The sequence below is a fragment of the Benincasa hispida genome, chromosome 11 (assembly GCF_027475165.1).
Source record: "Benincasa hispida cultivar pf3 chromosome 11, pf3_genome.v1.1, whole genome shotgun sequence".
Taxonomy (NCBI): domain Eukaryota; kingdom Viridiplantae; phylum Streptophyta; class Magnoliopsida; order Cucurbitales; family Cucurbitaceae; genus Benincasa; species Benincasa hispida.
In genome coordinates this window covers 37,944,938-37,964,861 of record NC_143488.1, presented here as the reverse complement: position 1 = coordinate 37,964,861, position 19,924 = coordinate 37,944,938, and the positions used below count along the sequence as shown (strand labels likewise).

General features: G+C 33.2%; 1 protein-coding gene across 11 annotated transcripts; it reads right to left on the bottom strand.

The window, feature by feature from the left end:
- Window positions 1-254: 254 nt before the first annotated feature.
- LOC120090056 (uncharacterized) lies at window positions 255-17,554 on the bottom strand. Of its 11 annotated transcripts, XM_090306570.1 has the most exons (5): window positions 17,308-17,533; window positions 16,903-16,916; window positions 15,386-15,502; window positions 4,132-4,833; window positions 2,650-3,994 (listed from the first exon to the last, which is right to left on the bottom strand). In XM_090306570.1, exons 4-5 carry the CDS (start codon window positions 4,339-4,341, stop codon window positions 3,854-3,856), a joined length of 351 nt encoding a protein of 116 aa, XP_090162696.1. In that variant the 5' UTR covers window positions 4,342-4,833; window positions 15,386-15,502; window positions 16,903-16,916; window positions 17,308-17,533; the 3' UTR covers window positions 2,650-3,853. The 11 variants fall into 11 exon arrangements, 4 of the variants coding, with proteins under 4 accessions (XP_090162696.1, XP_090162694.1, XP_090162693.1 ...); XR_016524270.1 differs by lacking the exons at window positions 2,650-3,994; window positions 16,903-16,916 and adding an exon at window positions 255-590 and having other exon boundaries at window positions 4,759-4,833; window positions 15,386-15,483; XM_090306568.1 differs by lacking the exon at window positions 16,903-16,916.
- Between the last annotated feature and the right edge of the window lie 2,370 nt (window positions 17,555-19,924).

Below are 19,924 nucleotides of genomic sequence, written 5' to 3'. Positions count from 1 at the left end.
CTTTTCTTTCCTCTTAGTCTAACATTACAAACCATCATGCAAGATACTCTCTAACCAATGGGGCCTTTTGAGGTGACAACCAACTTGACTTAAATTAACGCTTTGTTCATCTAGAGGTTCCAAATTAAAGTGGTTTTTGCTTAAGATAACAGAGGATACAAAGAGGGATTCAGAACAAAGAACACTCAAGACATGACTATGTTATCCAATTTATACTTTAAAGCATGCCATACATCATGAGTGACTCATCAACCATCATCATAAGAGAAAACAACCAAAAAATACAAATCAATCAGTCTTAGCATTCTTCCTAATCAAATTCGAACCAAATTTCAAAAATTTTCAAATTTTCCTCAAAATCAACAATAATATGCATATATCAATCAACTAAAAAACAACATGCATAATAGCTTAAATCTCAAGCACAAAGTACGCCCCTCACCCAAAACTTAAAAAGATGCATTGTCCCCAATGCATAACATCTAAACAATCACACAACAGATGAGTGATACAAGCCTAGGCATGAGCAGGGATCCACAAATCTGGATGGTGATCTGGTGCTTGAAAAATACTTGAGCATCATCTCCAACCTAGGGATCAAAAAAAAAAAAAAAAAAAAAAATCATGAGGTAGTTCTTTATCCTAAAAAAAAAAAATAAACAAATAACAAATGAAATAAAACTGATATAAAATTGGAACACTTGGGTTGCCCAAGAAGGGCTTAGTTTAGCGTCCTTAGCCAGATAAGGTCTCCAATTCAATCAAACTTTCAAGGTGGCTTCATCTTTCCATGCATTGAAGCACCTGAGATGAACAATTTTCTTCCACACTGGCATTCACAGAGAAGATTAGTCGAATAACAATCACCAGAAAATGTATAATCCTTTCTCCTTTTGTCTATGAGTTCTATATCTCCCTTCAAATATAATCTAGAAAATTTACCTTACCTTCCTTGGAAGATTGTTAAGGACTACTTACATTTTCCTTGCCCTTTCCTTTACCAAGAGACTGTCCAGAATTTTCACAAACAACTTATCTCTTAGCACGAACTTACAAGCTCCGTGGTCTTAGAAGAATGAAAAATGTTGAACTTCATCTCCTCATCATTCACCTGAAGTGTAAGCTGTTGGATTTTATGTCATAAAACTCGTGGTTTGTAAACAATAAACTCATTCTGTAAATTGATAAAGTTGTTATTGAATATATGAATTCTTATTTCGTTTTAGAAATAAATCCAATAAACTAAAAGATCCATGACTATTACATGAGTTCTTAAACTTTATGTGGAGACATAAGAGTGGATCAGACTCGAGTAAATAGTCAAAATGATCTATAGTATACAAATAAGGTTGGGTGCCTTATTTTGGTAACATTATCGGATGCGGCCCACTCTGTAGTTGTAAAGTGCTGCAAACGAACTGATCTTTATTCGTTCATGTGGTGACATGAGGAGTGGGGGTGTCCTATGCAATGAGTTTGCATAATATCGGACGAAGAAATAAGCCACTGTTACTTTATAATGCGGTTTACTGTTTAAGACTGACTATTTCATAACGATGACCTAGGTAACTTGACCTTAATCCTGAGCTAACTATGAACTCCTGTTTATTCGAGATTATTCTTAGATTTTCATGGGTGAGGGTTGGCTCGTCAATGTCGCCTCCCATTTTAGGGGTAAGATCGGGTAGATAGCTGGGGACATAGGGTGTAAGACAGAATTCACTCCTACCCACTTTTAGGGATAGTAGAAAGGTTGTTTCTTTAAGTGCTGACTTCGGGTCTTGAATAAGGGGCCCCACCCTCTCATTGGCCTGAGAGGGACTCGATTTGATGATCGGTTAAGAAACCAATTTTTCATTAGAGGACTAGTGGGACTTAAGGAAGAAGAGGTAATCTTGGGGGTAAAACATCCTTATGACCCAGCCGTTATTATGAACAACTTGTGAAGGTTAACTTACTAATTATGGTTATATCGAGTGGACACAATATATTTATAGTGAAGGGAGTGCAACTACTGGGCTTTAGTGGAGTGACTCGTAGTTAACAAATGGAGGTTAATTCGGTGTAAAAAGTTTAGCCAATTAATCTCGGATCGTTGGAGCCCATGTTCTGTAGGTCCATTAGGTCTTAGAATAGCGTGATAAGTTGATTTGAAATGTTCAAATTCGAATTAAGGAAATTAGTAATTATATGTGATATAATTATACGTTTAATTTTGGAATCAAATGTAATTGGAGAATGGATTAATATATAAATATGATTTAAATATTAATTTCATGAATAAAGATTCATGATGATAGATTTGGTGACAAATTAATTTAATATTTGATATTAAATTAATAGAATTAATAGAATTATTTAATTATTTAATTAGTTATTAATTATTAATTTTTTTAGAAAAATTGATTATTGAATTAATTTTTGTAAAATTGATAAAATTTCAATTCTAATTAACGAATTAAAATTGGAAAAAGTTTTAATTTTGAAAATCAAATTCAAAATCAAAAGGGGAATGTGAGATTTTTCCACTTTCACATAAGAAGGTTAGTCACTTTCTTACACATAATTCTACTGCCAAATTCAAGGAGGAGCTAGAATCACTTGAAGTGATCAGTTTGCATGAGAGTCATGTAATAAAACTACTCTTGATTGAGTGGAAAAGCTGATGCAATTGCTGAATTGCTGAGTTTTTGAAGGTTTAAGAAGTTATTCTTCAACAAGCTGAAAAACCAGAAATTCTCTCCTCTAATTTCCTAAGTTCACACTTGTTTGAGTCCTACAACTCAATCTAAGGCTCCTAGAGAATAGTAGGAAAGCTCTAGTGGTTGTCTACGACTTGAATTGGAGAAGATTGCAGCTGTATTTCGTTGAAGAAGAGGATCTTCAAAGGTATGTGTTGAAACCCTCTTAACTCTTTGTGAACATACTTATTTTGATGTCAAAATTAAGGAATTAGAATGCTTAATGATCATGTTTTCTTCCGCTCCATATTTCTGTAAGCTAACATAAGCTTGCCATCATATACATCAATCAATCCTCTACCTGTGGCTAGGAATGGCCTTCCAAGGATGATGGGAATTTCAGAGTCTTCTTCCATATCTAGGACCACAAAATCTACTGGAAAGATGAAATCACCGACTTTAACCAAAACATCCTCTTCTACACCACGGGGATAAATGAGAGAATGATCTACTTATTGCAATGATATCATCGTTAGCTGTACCTCTCCTATGTCCAGTTTCCTGTACAAAGATAAAGGCATCAAATTAATTGAGGCTCCTAAATCACATAAAGCTTTGTTTACCGTCAGATTTCCTATAGTGCAGGGGATCGTAAAACTCCCAGAATCCTTCAGTTTTTGTGGTAGCTTCTTCTACAATATAGTACTACATTCCTCATTTAAGCTAACCATCTCATACTTTTCAAACTTCTTCTTTGAAGACAACATTTTCTTCATGAACTTCACATAATTTGGTATTTGTTACAAAGCATCTGTAAAAGAAATATTTATGTGAAGCTTCTTAAAAATATCTAAATTTTTAACAAACTGATCATTCAATTTCTTTTTCTAAAAGCACTAGGGATAAGGGATTTTATTTAACACAACAAGTGAAGGTTCAGAACTACTCCCTGATTTGGATGATACAACAACATCACCCTTTTTCCCTTGATTCACATTACCAGCTGTAGGACTCAATACCACATGTTTTTCTGTCTGGTCTATCACAGGATGCACAATATTTTTTCCACTTTTCAAGGTTATTGTTTTTCACTCTTCCCTTGGGTTTTTTTCCGTACACCTAGGGAAATCTCCTTTGTTCATAGTATTCAATGTAGCAACAATCTGGCTAACCTAAACCTCAAGGTTTTGGATAGCTTTCCCATGACTCATTACTGTGCTCTCCAAGAAATTGGTTCTGTTCCTTGACTCCTTTATGAAATCCCCAAGCAAAGCTTCCACAGTTGGTTTCTTTTCAGAAAAATCTGGAGGTGCCTACAAAATATTCTTATTTTTAGCATATGAAAAATTCTCACGATTGCGCGAACTTAAATGATAATGAGGGGGTTAGTTCATTTGATAATAGTTTTGATGGGCTTTTAAAATTGGTTCACTTGGCCAATATAATTTACCTGCTCAGGGTTAGGTACTTCCCATGATGTAAGTGCATTACAAGCCACCATCGATGCAATTGATGGTTGAGTACCTGTGGACAAAAGATTAATGACATTAGTTAAAGTAGCCATCTGTGCCTTTAAAGCATTTACCTTGTCGAGTTCATAAATCCTAGCCACTCTAGATGGAGATCGTTCTGAGGGCCAATTATAGCTCATGGAAGCCATGTCCTCCAATAATGCCTAAGCAGCATCAGCAATTTTTGCAAAAATTGAGCCACCTATAGTAGCATCCAAGATGGATTTCCTTGTACTAGTCAACCCATTGTAGAACGACTAGATTTGTAACTAGACAGGATATCCATGCTGGGGACACTTCCCAAGCAACTCCTTATAGCGCTCCCATGTCGAGAATAACTGCTCGTCCTCTTTCTATCTGAATGTGCCAATTTTTGTTCTCAGTCTGCTCGTTTTCGTAGGAGGGAGGAATTTTTTCAGAAAGGCTTGGGCCAACTCATCCCATGTGGTTATGCTTTCGTTGCAAGTGACTCCAGCCAATCTTTCGCCTTGTCCTATACAAAAAAGAAAAAAAAAAGGAAACAATCTCAATCACATAGCATCAGAAGAGGCTCCGTTTATTTTTACCTTCTTGCTAATTTCCAAGAAAGAGCGGATGTGCTTATGCGGATCTTCACATGGATTTCCCCTGAATGCGAGGTCCTGTGCCATTTGCATTAAACCAATTTTTAGCTAAAAATTATTGGCATTAATTAGGGCCTTAGCAATGCCCGTTTAGATTTTAGGGATAACTGATTTGAAATAATCTCTGATAGTTCTAACAGTTCTCCTTGATCTCTTATGGCATCAAACTCAACTCTCTTGTTCCTTCTTACTCTTCTCAAAGTTCGTTTAAGTTCTGGATCACAAGGAACAACTTTAGCCTGTTGACTTCTTCGCATACACAGGATTTTGTAACAACTAAAAAAAAAAAAAAAGAAAAAAAAAAGAAAAAAGGCCCAAATTAAGATCAACTTAGTCCTTTACAATATTAAGCTTGGAATTTTTTTTTCTCTTGCCAATCCCTGGCAACGGCGCCAAAAACTTAATGCGTTGACACAAGCGTACGTATTGAAGTAATAAATCCCAAAGTCCTCAGTGACTAGCATAAGCAATTATTCCTCAGCTTAGCTATCGCAGTTCTTTGTCAATTTTATCTAGGCAACCAAAAGAGGATTTTAATCGATGACTAAAAAGAACAACAATTCAAACACACACAAATAGAATTCAGAGCAAACTTAACTAGGGTATTATTTCATTTAAGGAGTGCAATGAGTAATGACATGCAATTGATTAAAATCGATAGACTGAGGCTAGAAGTTCTAAAATTAGGAAATCCTCTCTCGAGCTTAAACCTTCCAAATAACTAACTATCGACCCGAATCTCTTCTATCGCTTGATTAGTTACAACATTAAGATCCTTCAATCGTACCCCTTATTATTCTAAATTCGTTTTCATGTAATTTCGAATAACAATCTAAATTATTGGGTCCAGCGAATTAAATTCTCTCTTGAGATATCTAATTAACTTAAGTTCATTCAATTAATGGCTAGTTAATCAAAAGCATTAAGCACAAACAATTTAGAAATCTATGCAAAATCAATCAATTGTAAATTAAAATACTCAAAGTAACATCCCTAAAATCCACAAACACCCTAGAAATAGAGTTTAGCCACACATGATTCTAACAAAAATAACCAACAAATAATCAGTCATCATGACAAAACAATAATATAAATGTAGAAGAATAATATCCCCTCAATAAAACCGAATCCCAATCACAATCTCCTTGACTCTCACCACGAATTTCGGATTAGTCTTCAACAAAATGCACGTTCTCGATCAATTCTTCCCATCACAATCAGCCTAGAACCGTTCTCATATCAACCCTCAATCAAAATCTTGAGTCTTCAGCCGGAACAGTTCAAAATCGCTTTGTTTCGCCTTTGTACGGACTTGAATTTTTATGTGTTGCAACGTCTATGAATTGCTTTTTTCTTAGACCTGGCGGCGCAACAAATTATTTATAATGCCCTCGCAGTGTTGCAATGTTGGTGTCATGCCAATCACGCGTAGAAGTTGTAGCAAGTAGCATTGCAACGCTGCCCTATTTCCAATTGCTCTCAAGTTTGCAGCATCAAGGAGCAGCGTTACAACGCTTGTCCGACGTTGGCTCCCTTGAATTGTCTTCCTAAATTTCCTTTTTTCTTGATCTTGGGTTCTTGGTTTCTTCCTAATTCCACAGCCAACCCGTAATTGCTCAAATTTGGATTTTTGCCCCGAGTTTTTGATCGTTTTCGCACAAATTGTTCCTGATGCTTAGTTTCCTGAAATTACTCAATAAACCACATCAAACTAAACAAAACTAGCAATAGTAGTTCTAAATTTGAAGGTAATAAAAACACTTTTTAGATGCTTTTCAATGATCTATCCCCAGGTTACTCAAATATCTGTCTAACACTTCAACTATGAACACAATATCTGGACGCGTACACACTTGAGCGTACATTAGACTTCCAATAGCCAATGCATAGGGAACCTTCTACATCTCCTTAATCTCGAGTGTGGTCTTGGGCATTGGCTTAAATAAAATTTATCATATTTAGTGATCGGGGAATTTCCTGGTGCACAATCTTTCATGCCAAATCTACTGAAAATCTTTTTGATGTACTTCTTTTGTGATGATCTCAAAATACCTTGAGAACGATCTCATAGTATTTCAATTCCTAACACAAAAGAAACATCACCAAGATCCTTCATCTCAAAATTCATTTTGAGAAATCTTGAGTGTCATGCAATAAACCTACATCATTACTTGCTATGAGTATGTCATCGACATATAACACCAGAAAGATTGATTCACTCCCACTGAACTTGTGATATACACAATCTTCCACTTTAAGTTTTCAGGTTGCACCATATAAATCATATCATAAATATTCCCATTAAGAAACACATTGTTTACATCCATCTAGTGTAGCTCCAAATCAAAGTGTGCTACCAGTGCCATGATTACCTTGGAAGAGTCTTTCAATGAAACCTGAGAGAAAGTCTCTTTGTAATCAATGCCTTTCTTTTGAGTACAACACTTTGCAACAATACGAGTCTTATATCTTTTAAGATTGCCATGTGAATCCCTTTTGGTTTTAAATATCCATTTACAACCTATGGATTTCACTCCTGATGGCAATTCGATAAGTTCCTAAACATCATTGTCTTTTATGGATTTTATTTCCACTTCCATAGCATTTATCTACTTTTAAAAGTTAGAACTTTGTAGAGCTTGTTGGAAGTTGTGATCATCTTCCATTATGCCTATATCATTTTGATGTTCCTAAAGAAATACAATATAATCATCTGGAATTGCACTTCTTTTTTCTCTAGTGGATCTCCTTAGTGACACTTTTTGAAGTTGTTGAGTTTGAACTTCAGGTTCAACAACAGGGACTTCATTGTTGTCTTGTTCTATAATTGGTTCAATAGTGAAATCAGAAATTGGAGGCTGAACATCATTTATAGCCATATTAGGAAAAGAAACTAATTCCTCTTCAAAGACAACTCTCCTTATGTTAATCCCCCTAAACTCAACATCCTAAAAAATCTAGCATTTTCCATCTCAGACAATGATTTAGAAGTGGGATCATAAAACTTGAAACTCTGAGAGCGCTCAGAATACACAACAAAATGACAACTAATAGTTCTTTAATCCAATTTTCTTTTATTAGGCTTGTAAGCCCTAGCCTCAGCAGAACAACCTCATATGTGAAGATGCCTAATAATAGGCCTCTTTCCTGTCCACAACTCATAAGGGGTTTTAGCTACTATTACTAAGTATCCTAGTAAGGATATATGCTGTAGTAACAGTCTTTAGTGCCTGGCCGCAGAAGGATTTTGGTCGAGAAGAATGACTAATCATACTTCTTACCATATTCTTAAGTGTTCTATTTCCCCTTTCCACTACACCATTCAACGTAGTGTATTGTAGAATGATTCCACATTCCTCTAGATATTTGGCAAAGGGCCCTAGAAGTTGCTCACCTGATCTGTCATATCTTCCATAGTATTCACCACCACGATCAGATTTGATAGCCTTAATTTTCTTTCCAAGTTGAAATTCAACTTCAGCTTTGAAAGACTTGAAAACGTCCAAAGATTGAGACCATATAGGTACCCATATCTTGACTAGTCGTCTATGAACATAATAAAATATTGTTATCCATTCCAAGAAGCCGTAGGGAATGGACCACAAATGTCGTATGTATTAGTTTTAAGATGTCTGAGCATTTGTTGGCACCTAAGTTTCTTATGTTTGTCTATTTTTCCTTAATACATTCCACACAAATGTCAAAGTTACTTAAATCAAGGGAATCAAGAATTCTATCTGACACAAGTCTATGGATTCTCTATTTAGAGATGTGACCTAAACGCTTGTGCCATAACATAGTGAAATTCTCATCTAATTTACACTTTGTACCACATAAATTGAATAGCAAGATCTTGTTAAATGAAGCAAAAGAATCAAGCATATACAAATTATCAATTAAAGAACTTGTACCAATAAGTTTGGAATCTTAAAAAACCAACTTTATTTTTTCCAAAAGAACAAGTAAAACCAAATTTGTCCAAATTGAAAATAGAAACTAAATTCCGTCTAAATGACAGTACAACAAAAGTCTCAATCAAATCCAATAACAACCAGTTTTTAAATGTAATCTAAAATTTCTAATAGCTTCAACTGGAATTGCTTTGCCATTGGCCACATAGATGAATCTTTCAGCATCACTTGGTGGCCGACTCCATAGACAACCATGCACTGATATACTTGAAGGATGCATGAACACCCAAGCGGAAGTGGATCATATCCCAATTTTTAATTTTACAGAAGCAATAAATTCAGAAGACGAAAACAATTGATATACATTCTAAATCACAATATGTTTTTTCAACTCAAAACAAGAGGAATTAAAGATTAGAAATTACTAACCCAAAATTCCTCTCGTAATTCCTTTCTTAGTCACGAATGCAAGAATCTCCCACGATCTTGAAAAGGTCAATTAGTTGGACACCACCACAGTGTAACCTCGATATTCTCTTTAGGGTAAGAAATCATAAGAGTGCGTGGGCTTCATATAATTTTTGTAGAGGAAAATGGAGCAATTATTTTGAGAGGAAAAGATTTTCTGAGAAAACGACTGGGGATCAATCTCTATTCTCTTTTGTGTGAGGTAAAGAAGAAAACTGAACTTATCTTAACCAACTCCACTTGCATGTCTTTTGATGAGAGAATAAGGGGGAAGTTATTTCCATAACTCTCTCCCTTTAATTAATTCAAAAAATAAAATTAAAAACCAACTTTTTACGTTAAATATTCACACACACACACACACACACATATATGTATATATGTAACATTTATTATGCTATATGTTATATCAATATAACATGTAACCTATAGTACATATCTTACCATATCATATATAATATAACCTATAGTTTGATATTCTCTAATTTAACCTATAGTATTTAATATTATCAAATTCACATTAAAATTAACTTACAGTATTTATATGAATCACATTCATATAATTAATATTTAAATCAAATTCAAATATTTATTTATTTTCTCTCAAATAAAAATTTATCTTATAATGTATCAAATACATTATATTAATTATGGCTCATATAATTAATTTATATTAACTATATCATATATAATTAATTTGAACAATTCAAATTAATCCAAAATTAATTCGATTCTCAATAATCCCATTTGAGCTATCGAATGGACCTTATGGACCTACAGATTAAAGCTCCAATGGTACTTGATTAATTAATTAAACTCTTTAATTAAATTAACCAACTTCCATTAACTGTCGGTCATTCCACTAACAACCGACAGCTGCACTCTTCGCACTACAGATATATTTCTATATCTATTAGATATAACCAATCAACGGTGCATTGACATTTCACAAATTGCTCGTAAATATAGCTAGGCCAAAATTACCGTTCTGTCCCTATAGTTACATCTAACTCCTTAAGTACCACTGATCCTTTTAATGAACAATAAGTCATAGTCCAACTATAACCAAACCTCTCTCGGGTCAGGAAAAGGTGTAGCGCCACATTGTTCAAGCCACGAAATCAGCTCATAAGGGAGCAATTTCTCTACTTACCCTAACAATAGGAAAGGAGTGAATTCCTTCTTGTGAAGCTGCGTTCCAACTCCCCAATTAGACGAATCCCCAAAATGGAAGGATATTGAGTCAGCGTTGCTGGCCACTTTCACCCATGTAGATCAAAGGTCTGCCTTCATAAATAAGATTTCACAACTCACTCAGGATTTAGATCAAGTCACTTGTGGTCATCTTGGTGAAATGTAAGTCTCTTCTATTAACGGTGTTATATAGCGAGACTATTCATTTCGTGGTTGGGTCTTATATAAACTCTTTGTATAGAACACCTGCACTCACATATCTCCACGTGAATGATCAGGATCAGATCATTTGTAGCACTTTACAACAATTGTAATAGCTACAAAGCGGGTCGTGTTCGTAGCGTCACAAGGATAAGGTACCCAGCCTTATCCATCTATTACAGACCATTTAGGTTATCTCTTAAACATGATCGATCTGTATGTCTCCACATACATGTTTGAGTTATAGAAGACAACCTTGGATCTTATGTATTGGTTTTGTGGGTTAATGCTACGAAATGTCAAATAAAATGCCTATGATTTTATTAGATAAATAAATTGTTTATACATTACAATTACAAACTACAGGTCCCATGAGATTTAGGGCATCAACCCCAACAATACTTATGTGAGTAATAGCACCAGGATCTACCAACCAAGTATCTGTAGGTACAGAAGCAAAATTAACTTCAGAACAAACCAAAGTAAAAAGTTTACCCTTCTTTACATGCCACTTGGCGTACTTGGGACAATATTTCTTGAAGCGACCTTCCTTTTTGCAGAAAGAATAAGGATTTTTAGTAACATGTTTCTTTCTCTTATTAGATGTCCCTTCTGCAATATCTGTAGATTTCTTTTTCTTCTTATCACGAGAGTCAGTTGCTAAATGAGCACTTGCTGTCCTTTCTCTTTTAATCCTATCTTCTTCTTACACATATTGTGAAATAAGTTCATTAATATTCCTTTATTCTTTTGAATATTATAACTTATCTTAAACTGAGTGAATTGTACAAGAAGAGAGATAAGTACCAGATGTACGAGTAAATTTTCATTTATCTCGATATCAAGTGCCTTTAATTTACCTACGAGATTGGACATTTCCATAATGTACTCCCTTATGTTCCCATTACCCTTATACCTCATGGAAGTTAAAGAAGCCAAAAGAACACTTGCTTCCCTTTTTTCATTTTTAGCAAAATATTTCTTAATTTGAGCAATGAACTTATTGACATTTTCACTTTTCATGATAGAGCTCCGAAAAGACTCCGAAATGAAGTGCCTAATGATCATCAGACACATGCGATTTAACCATTTCCACTTCTCAATATCAGATGTATTGGGCTGTTCCTAACTAGAAGTAGGTTTATCGGTCCTTAATGCAAGGTTCAAATCCATCCACCCGAGAAGTATCTTTAGGCTTTCCTTCCAAATCTTGAAGTTTGATCCATTCAAATTAGGGATTGAACTCAGATTTTCAGAAATTTGAGTAAGACCAATGGAAACAATAAACAACAAAACATATACTCACAATTGAAATGTAACAAAATAATTTCACATATGTGGTGGGCTCTTTTAATAAGATATCTAGCACAACATTGATATCCAACCTTTGGGCAAAAACACCAATTGTAAATGGTACTCTTAAACGTAGTAATCATAATTCTGACAATAAACTCTATTAAAAAAATAACCTTTCTTTGGATAGACTATTTTTTCACGTTAGCAATTCTTATAATTGCACATACTCAATACCACATGTATACCTACAATTTGGCCAAATAATTATATTCCTTTGGGCCGATAATTATCCGCATAATCTACGAATATGCACATCTTATATTTTAGAATTCGACTAATCTAGATAATAGAGGCTACTTTGGTAACATATTATTTTCACCAAATCAATCTAAAATATAAGACACAATAATATAACAATATTATTGTACAAAAATAATGGAAAAAGAACACCAAATAGTCTTTACTAAAATTCACTCAGTAATTACATATATATAATACAATTAAAGCAACATAAACATGTGAATATCACCAAATATCATTAATCATATTTAAATTTAAATTCACCAAAATATTAATACAATTTAAATTTAAATTTGCCACATTATCAATCAAAATTAAATTTAATCCACAACATGGTCAATTAATCTTGAATCCACAACATGACTAATCAATTTTAATCTTAAATTCATAAATGATAGTCAAATTTAAACCTAAATTCACAAATGCTTAAGCAAATTTAAACTTAAATTCACAAATGATTAATCAAATTTAAGCTTAAATGCACAAAATCATCAATCAAAATTTCAATTTAAAATAACAAAATTATCAATCAATTCCTAGTTTAATCAAGAATTGCCTATACGATTAATTAATTGATTGATTAATTCTCGAAAATACAAAGATCTTCAATCAAATTTAGATTTCAATTTAAGAATTATGAATCAAAATCAAGAAATATCGGCAAGATGAAACAAGAAACACCGACATTGTCCTTTTCGACAAGATAACAGAGTCGAAATCAAAAGACAATTTACAAGCATTATCAAACGCAAATCGTTCTAAAACATCCGACAAATCCAAAACCCACTCTATTTCAGCCTATGAAGCTGCCGCCTTGTCCAAAACAGAGATCAATTTCCTTTGTATCTCAAACATTCTCCATGATAAAATTCCTCAATGATTTCGTATTGAACTCATAATTCACCGGAAACAGAGTTTTCCATTGGAGGGGTAGTGAAGAATTAGATTTTCTTTTTTTAATCTTTAAATTCTTTAAACATCTTTACCGAAATCAAATTGAATCACAATACCAATGGAAAACAAATATAAACCAACAATCCAACATGAATTCATGCTCTAGTACCAATTATTAGCATAAATACTTTAACTCTATATTGAATAGATATAACCCTATGATCATTTATACTAAATTTTCAAGAATAATATATCGGATTCCATTGTAAAATTGACGGTAATTATAAGACGGCTATTGTCTTCCTCAATTGCAAAATTGTCGTCAATTGTCTTCCTCAACCAAACTTTAAATGCCCTAAGTGGGATCTCTCTCTAAATGAGATTAAAGAGAGATTGAGTGCTTATTGTTTTGGTATCTTGGGACCATAACCTTAAAGTCTCTTTATATACTAGTTCATTAAGGTTTCCATTAAAACCCAAGAGTGAGTTTCTACTCATTAAATCCATACTCATCTTAGACATTTCATTTTTTTTATATAAAAAAATCTATTGACCTCTATATTTTCACTAATATCAGTGGCTATTTACAATTTAACATTCACCTATGTTATATATATATATATTTATTTATGTATTTCTCCTCCATGCATACTTCTCTACCCCATGCATATTTTCTCACCTATGATTTTGATCTGCCATCAACCCTTTTGTTATCATATATGTACGATAACGATTGTTTAGGATGATGGTTATGAAGTGATATCCTATCATAGAAATTTGATGGCAGTTCGCTATGATGTCAGTTAGAAATTGACATCATACCCATGCCATCATTACATATACGATGACAGTTTGTTATGATATCATTTTGTAACCGACATTGTATATACATTGGATGACAATTGTAAATGTACATTGATTCTGATCCAAATTGTTTTGTTTAAATGAAGTTTAATAACGGATCCTATCATAGAAATTTGATGGCAGTTCGCTATGATGTCAGTTAGAAATTGACATCATACCCATGCGATCATTACATATATGATGACAGTTTGTTATGATGTCATTTTGTAACCGACATTGTATATACATTGATGACAATTGTAAATGTACATTGATTCTGATCCAAATTGTTTTGTTTAAATGAAGTTTAATAACGGTTTCTTCACAAAAATGTTCAGCAAAATAGTGACATACTTCCAAAACACAATTTGGCATTTCATTTCAATATTGATCAATTCCAGTTTCAATACAATACTCTGAGAATAGCTATAAAACATATTTCAAATCTAGCAGAGTTACAATAAATGGCCTAACAACCAAACAAAATTATTGCACGATATGTTTCAAACCTACATAAAATACTTAAGGACTATCAAATGTTTAGAGTGAAGCCAAACAATATATGTCGTCACATAACACAATCTAATCCAATGTAGTTTGAAACTTTATACTGAAAACTATCGTGACATAACATCTGAAAGAAAACAAAAACATGAAATGTGTAAGCACATGAGAATTAATAATTAAAATAGGAAGAAGTTACATAAACTAAACTTATCAACATAAACTCAAAAAAATAAATTCAACAAGTTAATAAAACTCATGAACTATAATGAGTTTAGTAGAAACCATAACAATTAACTTATCAACACAAGAAATCAAGATCGTCAAAAAGGAATAGAAAAGACAAATAACAACTCCGTACATTGTAATATAATTTATCCAAACACACAAATGCTGAAATAAAGTTATACAACACAAAAGACTTAAACAAAACGAATTAACAGGAAAAAAAAAAAAAACCTCAGCAGTATGAAGTCCCTAAACAATATCGAAAGGTAAGATACATCTATTAAATAAAGCACTTTAACAAAATTACAACCGAAAGCCCATTACGTGCAAAATAATTTTAGTTTCATCAAATCCCCCAGCAGCTGTAAACACACTACACTTCACATGTACTTTAATATTATTCACTTTTCTAACCTTACTAAGATCTATTGAATGTCAAAAGTCCAAGATTTCACCACGAATTTGAAGTAACCCGAAGGTGTGCAGTTAAGTGAGACAAGTTTCTATTAGTGTTAATAACTTATCAACAAGAACATTGACCAAAAAATATATATATATATATATATTTTGAAGAGAAGCTATAAACAAGCAATCAATCCAAGCAACTAAACTTTATCAATAATCAATCTATGACTACCATAATAAGTACATGATAGTCGTAGAAATTCAGTTACACCGAGACAACATAAATAATAGAGTTTTAATTAATTTGAAACTCTTATAAATATTACCTTTTAATTGCCATTAGACTGTTCTTGATCTTTATGGACATTCTTGACTTGTCAACCGTCTCAAGAGTTTTTCAATTGTGGCTTGTTGTGATTCAACTCTGATCATGCATCAGGTACCTAAGTTAGAAACTGAAGGGATATAATCTAAATCTTATGTAAATAGTCAAATAATTGCCGATTGAATTAGATATCAAAGATAGATATAACGTAACTTTTAAAATAGAAAAACAAAATTTAACTAATAATCATAATTATGCAAAATATACTTTTGAACATACAACTTGGTTAAGAATTATCTCCTAGAATGGCAGAGAATGTGACTTGTGAACCTTTTGTAAAAATCAAATTTGTGACAAATGACAAATTCTTAGCAAGATATACTTACACCACTTTCTTTCAAGTAAAATATATGAAAAAAGAAAAAAGAAAAGTTGCATTTTAATTACTTGTATAAACTTCATTGTAGATAAAAAAAAATGTATCAGCTTCAATAGCAAAATGTGTATTTTAACAGTCGCAGAGGGCAATATGAGCCACCAAATTTGGACAGAAAGATTAACAAAACATGGACGTTTTTGTTGTTCATTGAAAACAAAATATACATAAAGCATTCAAGACGATTAGCTCTTCCACAAACTAATCCCAAAATATACTTTCTATCCAAACTCCCTAATCATCTATATGTGTGATACGCTCTCTTCCCGCTAAACTTTGCTAGGAAAAAACTACCTAAGCTCATGTGCCTATTACATAACCACCTTTGAAGCTAACTGTCAAAACAAGCCAACAAAGTCTTTTTAAATACTTTTTCAACGGTTAAAAAGCATCAAATTGAGTCCCCCAACCAAGCAAACAATGGAGTCAATGGATAACACATCTGGCCCAAAACTAAATTCTCTACATATAACAGTATCTCCCACTATATGCTTAAAAAAGGAGTTAGATGCATTTTGCTCTCAAAATTTATGCAAAGTCGATAGGTTAATGCATTTATATGTTTAAAAAAGGAGTTTAATGCCTTTTACTCTCAAAATTTATCCATAGTCAATAAGTGAATGCATTTATATAGCTAAAAAAGGAGTTTCATGCATTTTGTTCCTAAAATTTATTCAAAGTCAAGTGTTTGATACATATTTAACAAACATTGGATCTATATAACAACTAGTATTTAACACACATATTGTTCTAAAAAGTGTCGAATATGTGTAGAACAAATATTAGACATATCGAACACGGACATGCTAGCTAAACTAAAGTGTGTGCTTCTTAGATGCTAACTAATCTCCAATTGAACACCTACACAAGTATAAAACTCTATCCTACTATCCAACACCCTTTTACATTTGTTAGTACATATAACCAAAATAGAAAATCAATTAATCATTAAGTGAAAAATGGCTACAATATAACACACGCTTCCAATGCATCCCAATTCAGATCCACAAATGCAATAAAATCAGAAGACAACAATATCGATTGGTAAGTCAAATAAAGAGGAGCAAGGACATGGAAGAAACCTGCGCGAGCGCATCTGGTACCAACGTCGATGTCGAGGAAGCAGATTTTCCAAGAGACAAACAAAAATGAAACAGATTCGATGGGCATGGATTTCCAAAATGAAAATTTTATACCAAAACGATCAATTAGGAAAACAATATTCCATCCCAAAGCACAAGAAAGCTATCATATACATAATCTATCAAGAAAGCAGTGAAAAGAAAATAAACCATAGAAACAACCCTTGATCTTCACAACCAAAATCAAAATCCCTAAACATTTAATTTCATTCCATTCAACCCATTAGATACCATCCCATCTTAAATGACAAAAAAACATCAGTAGTAGCATATAGAGTACCAACGAGAACAAGGACTGACGCCAGAGAGAAATTGAAAAAAAATAAGAAAGGAAAATAAACTTACCGACGAGAACTAGAAGTGAAAGCCAAAGGAGGAGGGAGATTCTGAGGAGTGACAACGATGAGTGAGGCAGATTACAGAGAGATCAAATCGGTGAGGGCCCTTGAGGATGGAGAAATCGTGAAGGAGAAGGAATGAAAAAAACGTGGAAGGAGGGGGGGAAAATCGTGAAGGAGGAAAGGAAAATCTGCCTTAAATCCGAAAGCATTTTATTTTTCATTACTTTTGATGGCGGTTTAAAACTGCCATCATAACCCACTTTTCGATGGCAGGTTTAAAGCGCCATCAAAAGTAAAATTTACGTTAAAATCCCTACATTTTCATTAAAAAAGGTGCATTTTCCCAAAAATGTCATCATAGATTCTATCTGTCATCATTTATAAAATATTAACTGATATATAAAGTCAAAATTGTTGTAATGCACCTCCAATGACAACTCCACTTTCGCTCGTCCAATTCCGACGATCAATTTCAGACTCTAACAACCACCTCCGATGACCAATTCTAACAACACCTCCGACAACAAATTTCGATGACCAACTCCAATACTACCTTCATGCAACCAACTTCAGGCTTCGACAACTACCTCCGACTACAAACTCTAGCAAAAATCACCTTCGATGACCATCTTCGACCAAGCAACTTTGACGACCAACTCGGGGCTTCAATAACCATCTCCAATGAAAAACTCCGACAACCAACTCTAATACTACCTTCATGCAGCCAACTTCAATCTCCAATAATCATCTCTGACTACAAATTCCAGCGAAAATCATCTTCAATGATTAACTTCGATAACCACCTTTGCGTATCCAACTCCGGGGTCTAAAAACCACCTTCGACGACAAACTCCAATGATAAACTCCAATACCACCTTCACGCAACCAACAAGGCTTCAATAACTACCTTCGACTACACAATCTAGCGAAAATCATCTTCGATGACCACCTTCGAGCGAGCAACTCTTACGACCAACTCGAAGCTTCGACAACCATCTCTGACGACAAACTATGGCAATCAACTCTAGTACTACTTTCATGGAACCAGCTTCGGGCTTGACCCACCTCTGACTACAAACTCTAGCGAAAATCATCTTCGATGATCAACTTCGACGACCACCTTTGTGTGACCTTCTTCGTGCTTCGAAAACCACCTTCGATGAAAAACTCTAATAACCAACTCTAATACCACTTTCATGCAACCAACTTCAGACTCTGACAACCACCTTCGTCTACAAACTCTAGTGTAAACCATCTTCGATAATCAACTTCAACAACCACTTTCAATTATTATAAGACCGGTGACTATTAAAATATGTTGTAGGGTTGTTTATTATATAAATAATAGTATTTTGTCTACATTAAGTGCAATATTTATACATAAAAATTTGTACCATATATTTTTGTTTACTTGAATTCACATATTAAATGAGTGCTTAGAATATTTAGATGAAAAGTATGTAACATATAACAAAAAAGAAAAAAAAAACCATAAAATGAAATTTTTTTTTCCTAGAACATTTTCTAGCAAAAATGAGTGAAAAATAGAGATTTGTTCTCTGATGATCCTCCAAATTTGGAGGAATTGAAAATGAAATTGTTGAAGAAATGCGGTGACATTCCATTGACTGCTAAGATGTGGGAGATTCAATTTAAAAAAAAATCATGACTGAGTAAAAATACAGAGCAACAACAGAAAGAAAAGAAAAAGAAGAAGGTGATAATGAATTCATGAACTAAAATTAGGAATAAAAAAATTTTGATTTCTCTTTGGTTTCTAATTTTATTTAATCAGATTTCTACAAGAAAATGTAATAGGTTAATTGTTGTTCATTACAAAAAATAAAAAATAAAAAAAAAGAAAGAAAGAAAAGCTTGAAAAGTAAAAGAAAACAAATTGCAATCCATATTTTATTCAAACAAAGATAGATAGAATTATTGAATAAAAAAGTTTTAAAACAAAAATAGTAATCATAAAAAAGATTATTTAGAGTTAAAAAAACTACACCATATACCCCAAATATATAAACTTAACTATGCACCCCAATCATAGACATACGAATTCAGACCAAATAACTCTATACCCCAAACATAGACATATGAGTTCCACATATATATGAACTCCACAAATATATAAACTCCAGACATCCCATCTTAACTCAGTGCCCCAAATAGTTCCTTAATGATTTCATGTATTTGCACTTATTGAAAATTCATGTACGAACTTTTTGGAGTGTGGTTGAATTTAGACAATATAGATGAAAGGTTATGTCTTTTCATGGTAACCTTTTATTTGGTATACTTAGTGTTGTATTTTTCTCATTTGATATAGAGTTGAATTTGATTGAATTTCTCATTAAGTTTAAATCTCTCCCAACTTTTATGATTACTTTGTATTCTTGTGTTTAGAACTTTCAATCTAGTTTAATTAATTAGATCAAGAAGAATTCAAAATCTTCGTGATAAGAACAAGTTCTACTTTCTCATTGATCTAATTTGTTTAATCTTAGTTTCTTACCATTTTGCTGCCAGAGCTTATTATTTTGGTTATATTCCCTAAACTCGAGGAAGATGTATCTAAAATCAACCGATTAAATCTCCTAATTTCGTTTAATTTTCAA